Raw genomic sequence first — 9,925 nt, 5'->3', positions numbered from 1 at the left:
TGGTTAGGATGATTTTGTGTACTAGCCTGATCCGATCCTCTCGTCTGCCTCGTCACACCTTGTTCGTGACGCACACGTCAGCCCCTTCTCTCTCTCATCTCGCCGTTCCATGTTCCTCTCATATTTCACAAAAACATAGAAACACACACGATTTCAGCAGTTAATGCAATCACTGAGTATTTCCAACCATTCAATATTCATTCGTTCTACATTATTCACTCTAAGACTAAACTCAGAATTAAATAGATCGCTCAAAAACCTTTTATTTTATTTTAATCCGTTATTTAATTCTTTAATTAAATGTATTATAATCCGCTACCATATATCTAATTTATAAATTCCATAGGCTACCAAACAAGTTTCATCTTTAACCAATCACAGTTTAAACTAGAATCATCGTGTTAAAATTTCTCCTCTGTCTATTTTCCCTTGCAGGGTAACGCCAAATGGGACCTATGACCTTAAGCCACCATTTTGTTTTGTAGGCTTAGCCAACCTCATTTCGTAGTTTTTAGCCCCGTGAAACCAACACGTGTCCTAATCTCGTGTCATTACCTCATACTTGAGTCTCAGCATCCCCTCATGGTGCCGTAAAACAAAACGTTCCCTAATCTCGTGCCATAAACTCCCACTCCCACGTTTGGTACTGTAGTGTCGCAAAATTAAACACATGCGCACAACCATTCAAAAACCCCTTTTCACCGTGGAAGAAAGATTCTCTCTTCTCTCTCCCCAAACAGAAAGAATAACAGCCAGCTGTAACTTCCCATTTCCCCTTATAGTCAAACATTTAACAGCGCTCACAAAACATACAACCTGACTTACAAACACATAAACAAGTTTAAGAGACTTTCACCCGTCGCAACGGAATCTCTAAGGATATCCGTTAGCATGTAGCACACAACACAATTAACCTGTAGCATTAGCCTTTAGCTTAGCCTAAGGTACACCATAGCATGATTCCCAACCTGAGCAACGATGTACCACATGGCCTGAAACAATCAAGCCTTAGCTTCAGCCTCTAGCCAACTGTGGCCTACTAGCTATACCAATGAACACCCTGCACCGTGGCCCAATCATTTTCCATGATTATCAATAATATCTCCTTCTAACTTTGTGTTGCCGTAAGTTCTGGATAATCATAGAGAGGTTACCCCAAGCATTATAGTTCGTCAACCATACGATGAGTATATAACATACATATAATCCATCCAGCTTAATAATTCCCTGAATTAACCATACACCACATAACGCGTTGCAAGGATTTTATGGCCCATTCCTATGAATCGCCTCGATTCGAGGGCTTTTCCAGATCCCCCGGTGCCCTAATGGTGCAGACGTCTTCCAACCTTTATTCTCTACTAACCCATTGTCACCCGTTACCAATGAATTATACACGTTCAATACTTAAATCCTACCGTTTAATGCTCTAAATTCCAATTAACTGTCGTTTCCGATGAAATAAATTTAGCAGACTTCAGTCGACCAGCAACAAACACCACCTGAGGCCAGGTCATATGGAACATCCCCTCAATGTACACAAGTCATATCCAATCTAACAAACTCCGAAGCGGTAAGAACACACTCACCCTTTTTCGGCCATGCTTCAGAGAGAGTTAGGCCGGCGGTTGACTGAAACAAAGAGGAGACGCAAACCCATGCCCCACGTTGGGCGCCATTATGTCGTATATGATGAATGGTGGTAATATTGCTGATGAACAAAAAGTCCGTTATGCTGCATCGTGTCAGAAGTTTTTATTCATACCACGAGGTTACAGCATAAATTCACAGACACGCGTTGCCTGGAGAACGCCTCCCAGATTGTTATGGTCGTTCTGTCGTCTCATCGTTTAACTCCTATTTATAAACAATGCAAAGGGAGGGGCTACTCCCTCTTCTGGCCAATCACCAGTCTCCCCTCGGGCGTCACCCTCCAAGCGGCACATTTCAAATAACATCATAAAACATCCCCCCTTTGGCCTGAACAACCAACATTCCATTTCGTCATGAAAAACATTTAACAAAGGCATAATCTTCAGATACGATACCACATTAAAAGGCATACGCGGCGTGTCCATAAGGCGAGGGGAAGCTTTCCCTAAAGTAAATATAATTAAATGCCAAAATTATATCCTAATTAGCTTACTAAATACAAATCGGCAATAACAGCAGACACCATGATTTGGCCACAGAGGATCATTAGTTTCTTTTTTTTATTTTTATTTTAAGGGTGGATTGATTTAAATCAATTGTAGCTCAGCTGGTAGAGCACGGCGCTTGTAACGCCAAGGTAGTGGGTTCGATCCCCGGGACCACCCATACACAAAAATGTATGCACGCATGACTGTAAGTCGCTTTGGATAAAAGCGTCTGCTAAATGGCATATTATTATTATAAATCGCATAGCCTACAGTCGGAGGGGCCCGCAATTTGGGCAGCGTGCGCTGCAAAGACCAAATAGATCATTAAGTTGCGACTGTCAGTGAACAGCAGATAGACCCAGCCAGCCATATCGCAATTTTTAAAAATACAATCGCGGAAAAACTGTTTGTAAAGAGATGACCATGAAAAGACTCCAATCTGTCTTTTAGTTATCACAATTCTTAACATAATTGAGCGAACAGTATCTTATTGGCACCAGCAGAGAACATCGGCCATATCCTCGGTGACCCTTACAAAAATGTACCATGGTACTTTCATTCATACCATGGTACTACTATGGTACTTTCATTCATACCATGGTACTACTATGGTACTTTTGACTTATACCATGGTATACTCTGAATCATGGAACTGTACCATGGTTTTAGCTTTGAAGTATGATGGTACTGCCATGCACCTAAAAAATGCCATGGTATTGCATCAATTATACCATGTAGATGTGGATCATGGAAATACCATTGTATTAAACTGCATTATACGTTCAACCATGGTAATGCACAATTTGATTAAATGGTACCAAAAATGATCATATGGTAGTATCTTTATTAATTGTGTGTTACCATAGTACAATGGCAGTATAATGCTTTAAATAAATAAACCCCCCAAGGTCAAAAGAGGTTGGTTGGTATTATATTGATGAATGTATATACCTGTATGGGCAAGTTTCTGATGAAGTCAGAGGCAGGCTACTATTGTTGGTCCTAATTTGTCTGTAACATCAAAGAAAAATGGGTAATACTTGATGTATTAATAGTACAGTTTGTTTGCTCATGTTTGGGTGACCTGTGTTGCCAACCTGAAATGTGGGAGAACGTGAGATAATCATGTTGTAATCATTTACAGTATTTATAGTCAAGGGGTGTTTGCGCTTGTTTCGGCCGGCAGAGGGAGCCGCTCGCTCTTGCATCACCCGCTCTCACTCTACCTCATGGTGGGTGTCTTCAGTCTTTAGGTCCCAGTTCTTGTTGCTAGTCAACATTTAGTGGACTCCCCCATGAGTGTCTTTCAGAACCCCTCCTAGAATCACACAGGTTTCATTTTGGTTGTTGTCAGTGACTCTTTGTTAGTTCTCTCTTCTGTTTGAGCAACAATGTTTGATTTCTTGCTGGGGAACATAACACTATCCATAAAAGAAAGACATATAAACTTACCTGCCGTGACAGCTAACAGCTGGGCTTTGGTGGACATTGTGCAATCAGTCTCAGTGGTAACCTGGTAACTCATGTCTTGATTGACAGGTGGTTGCACCAGACAACACGGCCCATGTCACCAACCAACCATTGTAGAGTATGCTGGTCTATGAAAACCTCATCTGATTGGTTAAAAGAAACTGGTCCCACCTCCCAGAACTCCTGCTCACTCTCGCGCTCTCCTTGCTTGCAAATCGCTGTTTGCACATCTACAAATATTTTTGTCACGGTAGAGCGCTAAAGCACTGCCAAAAGTCTGAGCACGAGAAATTGACATGTGCAGGTTTACAGATGCAAATATTAAATTACCAGTTTGCGATTACAGATTATTCTTTCATGTTCACAACGCATCAGTTACACACTTGCAAATTGTGTTTACAACTACACATCTATTCTACACGCTCAAATCATTGTCTGATTCAACTTCATACTTTATAACATTCTATAACAATTCTATGTACTTAACATTATTTAGTAGTCAGATTATTCGTACATCCAATCAACATGTATCTACAAAAAGCTAGGCCACATTAGAAATGTCTAGCCAAGTTAGCTAGCTAGCTACTAGGTGCCTAGGTTGTCATCTTCAACCTCTAGGCTAACTAACTAGGTAGCTATCGTTCTTAGCAATCGTGTTAGTTTAGCTATCTTCAAGACGCTATGTTGTGACTGATCACATTATTTGTTATCAATACAACAATACCAAATATGTGACGTGTGAATCGTTCATCTCAATCAGGCAACACTGATCACTAGCTAACCTTAGTAAGTTAGCATGGCTAGCTAGCTAGGCCGTTTGTTAGCTAGCTAGCCAACCTAACTTACATTTTAGTAATCATTTACTTAGCCATTTGGCCAGTGTGATTACAAATCAAATTTAATTTTGGTTCGGCTTTAAACTAACTTCATGCTCGTAATTTAGCTATCTAGCTAGATCTCGTCCCACCCTAGTGAGAAAGGTGACGGTAAAATTAATCAGTAAGCTACAGTTAAACCATTTTAGCTAAAAAATGGCTAACTACTAGCTAGATATCGACGCCATCTTCCCAGCTGCCCACTGCACTGAGGCTAGGAAACACTATCACCACCGATAAATCTACAATAATCGAGAATTTCAACAAGCATTTTGCTACAGCTGGCCATGCTTTCCATCTGGCTACCACTAACCCGGCCACCAACTCTGCACCCTCTGCTGCAACTTGCCCATGCCCCCCCCGCTTCTCCTTCACACAAATTCAGACAGCTGATGTTTTGAAAGCGCTGCAAAATCTGGACCCCTACAAATCAGCTGGGCTAGACAATCTGGACCCTTTCTTTCTAAAACTAGCCGCCGAAATTGTCGCAACCCCTATTACTAGTCTGTTCAACCTCTCTTTCATAACGTCTGAGATCCCCAGAGATTGGAAAGCTGCCGCGGTCATCCCCCTCTTCAAAGGGGGTGACACTCTAGATCCAAACTGCTACAGACCTATATCCATCCTGCCCTGCCTTTCGAAAGTATTCGAAAGCCAAGTTAACAAACAGATCATCGACCATTTCGAATACCACCGTACCTTCTCCGCTATGCAATCCGGTTTCCGAGCTGGTCACGGGTGCACTTCAGCCACGCTCAAGGTCCTAAACGATATTATAACCGCGATTGATAATAGACAGTACTGTGCAGCCGTCTTCATCGACCTGGCCAAGGCTTTCGACTCTGTCAACCACCGCATTCTTATTGGCAGACTAAATAGCCTTGGTTTCTCAAATGACTGCCTCGCCTGGTTCACCAACTACTTCTCAGATAGAGTTCAGTGTGTCAAATCGGAGGGCCTGTTGTCTGGACCTATGGCAGTCTCTATGGGGGTGCCACAGGGTTCAATTCTTGGGCCGACACTTTTCTCTGTGTATATCAATGATGTCGCTCTTGCTGCTGGTGACTCTCAGATCCACCTCTACGCAGACGACACCATTTTGTATACATCTGGCCCTTCATTGGACACTGTGTTAACAAACCTCCAAACGAGCTTCAATGCCATACAACAATCCTTCAGTAGCCTTCAACTGCTCTTAAACACTAGTAAAACTAAATGCATGCTTTTCAATCGAACGCTGCTAGCACCCGCCCACCCGACTAGAATCACCACTCTCGACGGGTCTGACCTAGAGTATGTGGACAACTACAAATATCTAGGTGTCTGGTTAGACTGTAAACTCAACTTCCAGACTCACATAAAGAATCTCCAATCCAAAGTTAAATCTAGAATCGGCTTCCTATTTCGCAACAAAGCCTCCTTCACTCATGCTGCCAAACATGCCCTCGTAAAACTGACTATCCTACCGATCCTTGACTTCGGCGATGTCATTTACAAAATAGCCTCCAACACTCTACTCAGCAAATTGGATGTAGTCTATCACAGTGCCATCCGTTTTGTCTCCAAAGCCCCATACACTACCCACCACTGTGACCTGTACGCTCTTGTTGGCTGGTCCTCACTACATGTTCGTTGTCAAACCCACTGGCTCCAGGCCATCTATAAATCACTGCTAGGCAAATCCCCGCCTTATCTTAGCTCATTGGTCACCATAGCAGCACCCACCCGTAGTCTGCGCTCCAGCAGGTATATCTCACTGGTCATTCCCAAAGCCAACACCTCCTTTGGCCGCCATTCCTTCCAGTTCTCTGCTGCCAATGACTGGAACGAATTGCAAAAATCTCTGAAGCTGGAGACTCTTATCTCCCTCAATAACTTTAAGCATCAGTTGTCAGAGCACCTTACCGATCACTGCACCTGTACACAGCCCATCTGAAATTAGCCCACCCAACTACCTCATCCCTATATTGTTATTTATTTTGCTCTTTTGCACCCCAGTATCTCTATTTGCACATAATCTATTGCACATCTAGCATTCCAGTGTTAATACTATTGTAATTATTCTGCACTATAGCCTAATTATTGCCTTACCTCCATAACTTGCTACATTTGCACACACTGTATATATATTTCCTGTTGTATTTCTGACTTTATGTTTTTTTTACCCCATATGTAACTCTGTGTTGTTTTTATTGCACTACTTTGCTTTATCTTGGCCAGGTCGCAGTTGTAAATGAGAACCTGTTCTCAACTGGCTTACCTGGTTAAATAAAGGTGAAATAAAAAATAAAATAAAAAATAAAAATCGCCACAGCAATGTTAGTTAGCTAGCTAGCTACATTTTCTTAGCAGAATCCTAGTAGATGGAATATTTTTCATGCATGGTCAATCTATCCCTTTATTAGCAAAGCTGTTCTAAGTGAAACTCACCCTGTTTGTGAAACTCACCTTTCACTTTTTGTGCCTCCTCTTTTGAATCCATCTCTAGCCTTCCATGTCTGAACCCAAGTCCATGGAGTCCCTGGGTTCTGGCTGTGGTGTTCCAGCCCAGAGAACCTCAAAGCAGGGTCCAGAGATGGTCTCAGTGAAGCTGGAGGACTGCAGTCAAACACTGGAACTCAATGTCATTGTCAAAGAGGAAGAGAGAGGAATCGAGGAGGAGATAGCAGTAAAAGAGGAGGGGATAGAGATGGATGAGAGAGCATTCAAAGAGGAGGCGGAGGAGAGGGCAATCACAGAGGAGGTGGAGAGAGCCGTCACAGAGGAAGAAGAGGAAGAGAGAGCAGTCAAAGAGGAGGCGGAGGAGAGGGCAATCACAGAGGAGGTGGAGAGAGCCGTCACAGAGGAAGAGAGAGCAGTCAAAGAGGAGGTGGAGGATAAAGCAGTCACAGAGGAGGAGGGAGCAGTCAAAGAGGAAGAAGAAGAGAGACCAGTCAAAGAGGAGGAGAACAGGGATGTGGCTGCTCAACGTCTAGGGGAAGAGGAGGAGGAAGTAGATGGAATCACTGAACAAGGTAAGCAGGGGATTCCAAAATTATTATTGCCATTATTGACAGCTCACTTCCCACAACTATCATTAGCTCAGCTTCTAGATAGAGATTGTGGTAGCAGTATACCACTAACCCACTGTGCAACTTTACCAACCTGTGTCTGTATCTTTAAATATTGTGGTGGCAGGGTCCTGTTATGGGTATTCTTGTCACTGGCAGTGACTGGATAGTTTGTCAGGATCCAAATAAATATTAAAGGAGCAAAGCTCAGGTAAAAATTTAGAGGAAAACCGACAAAAGCAATGGATAAATGTTTCCCTAAGAGATGTGCAAAGTTAGTAGAATTTTATCCAAAATAATTGAGAGCTGTAATGGCTGCCAAGGGTGCTTCCACCAAGTATTAACTGAAGACATACGCAATCAAGACTAATTTTGTTTGTTATTATTTGGGAAATGTTCTATATTTTTCTTTAACTTTGGAAATGTGGGGTAGGTTGTGTAGATTGGTTGTGAAAAAATCTAATTTATTCCCTTTTTGATATTTAGTTTTAAGGCAGCAAAATGTGAAGACTATGCAAGAGGTGTGCAGACTTTCACTAGCGACTATCTATCCATATTCCCACAGGAGAGAGCTCCAACCCAGGTTCAGACAGTGAGCCCTGTTCCACAGCATCAGGAAGCCATAAACAACACAGACAGAGGAACTCAAGACAGAAACATCATCACTGCATGGACTGCTTCACTAGTTTCTATGAGCCAGAGGAGTTGAGAAGACACACTTGTAGGCCCCACCCCTGCTCAGATTGCAGAGGCAGTTTTATTTGTCCAACTCACCTCAAATCACACCAACAGACTCACAAAATAAAGAAGACTTACCCGTGTGATCAATGTGGGAAGAGCTTTCCGACACCAAGCAAACTAACGACGCACCAGAAAACTCACACAGGAGAGAAGCCTTACCACTGCTCCCAATGTGGGAAGGGCGTCAGTAATTTAGCGCATTTAAAGAGACACCAGAGGATAATACACCTTGGAGAGAAGCCTTACCACTGCTCTCAGTGTGATAAGAGCTTCAGTCAAGCAGGACACCTGAAGACACACCAGCGAACGCACACAGGAGAGAAGCCTTACCACTGCGCTCAGTGTGGGAAGTGCTTTGGTCGGGCAGGAGCTCTGAAGATACACCAGCTAACTCACACAGAAGACAAGCCTTATCACTGCTCTCAATGTGGGGATAGCTTCACCAGTTTATATTTCCTAAAGAAACATCATATAACTCACACAGGAGAGCAGCCTTACCACTGCTCTCAGTGTGGGAAGAGCTTCAGTCAGGCAGGAGACCTGAAACAACACCAGCGAACTCACTCAGGAGAGAAGCCGTACCACTGCTCTCAATGTGGGAAGGGCTTTGGTTGGGCACGAGCTCTAAAGACACACCAGCTAACTCACACAGAGGAGAAGCCTTATCACTGCTCTCAGTGTGGGAGGAGCTTCAGTCAGACTGGACACCTGAAAAAACACCAGCTAACGCACACGGGAGCGAAGCCTTACAACTGCTCTCAATGTGGGAAGGGTTTCAGTCGGCCAGCACACCTAACGAGACACCAGCGAACTCACACCGGAGAGAAGCCTTACCACTGCTCTCAATGTGGGAAGAGTTGCGGTCAGACAGCAGACCTAAAGAGACACCAGCTAACTCACACCAGAGAGAAGCCTTACTGCTGCTCTCAGTGTGGGAAGAGTTTCAGGCATTTAACAACTCTGAAGATACACCAGATGAGAAGCTTTTCCACTGCTCTTAGTGTGGGAAGAGTTTTAAATACCTAAAAGAAAATCAGAAGATAATGCACAGTGCAGTGCCCAACACTGACCTTATAATGGTGTTGCCAAGCTGGGCATCTAACCAATATTGACTGACAGTTTTTTTTCCTTTATTTTTTTTCTTAAACCTGATGTGCATTGTCATTGAAGTACATTGTCATAAAAATGTACTAAAGCCTATAAAATATGAAATGAGGGTCACATTTGAATTAAAGTGTCTATTCCTCCAAAAAGGTATTCAGTTTCTATCTCCATAAATCAATACTTTCTATTGTCTCAAGTCAATCCCTCTCGGGAACGTTTTATTGTGCATATGGATGTAATTTCACCAGTGTTTGGTGAAACACATTAGTAACACAGGGTGGTACAGTAATAGAGTTACTTTACTCAGTAACAAGGTAACAACAAACCGTGGTTTACAGGTAAATATATTACAAGCCTTATTCGCCTGAGCTCTCACATGACATAAAAACAATATTAAAAACAGCAAGAAAGTTCAGGACAAATGCACATTAAGAACACCTGCTCTTTCCATGACATAGACTGACCAGGTGAATCCAGGTGAAAGCTATGATCCCTTATTGATGTCACTTGTTAAATCCACTTCAATCAGTGTCGATGAAGGGGA

General features: G+C 42.8%; 1 protein-coding gene across 1 annotated transcript; it reads left to right on the top strand.

Annotated features, from left to right (window-relative positions):
• Nucleotides 1–6,980: 6,980 nt before the first annotated feature.
• LOC311124689 (uncharacterized protein) lies at nucleotides 6,981–9,525 on the top strand (the record flags this gene model as incomplete). Its single annotated transcript, XM_084198793.1, has 2 exons — nucleotides 6,981–7,500; nucleotides 8,102–9,525. 2 exons carry the CDS (start codon nucleotides 6,981–6,983, stop codon nucleotides 9,301–9,303), a joined length of 1,722 nt encoding a protein of 573 aa, XP_084054919.1. The 3' UTR covers nucleotides 9,304–9,525.
• Nucleotides 9,526–9,925: the final 400 nt, after the last annotated feature.

Source organism: Coregonus lavaretus (genome assembly GCF_964263955.1).
Source record: "Coregonus lavaretus genome assembly, contig: HAP1_SCAFFOLD_79, whole genome shotgun sequence".
NCBI lineage: Eukaryota > Metazoa > Chordata > Actinopteri > Salmoniformes > Salmonidae > Coregonus > Coregonus lavaretus.
Note: the sequence above shows the minus strand (reverse complement) of the source record. Positions and strands in the feature narration are given on the sequence as shown.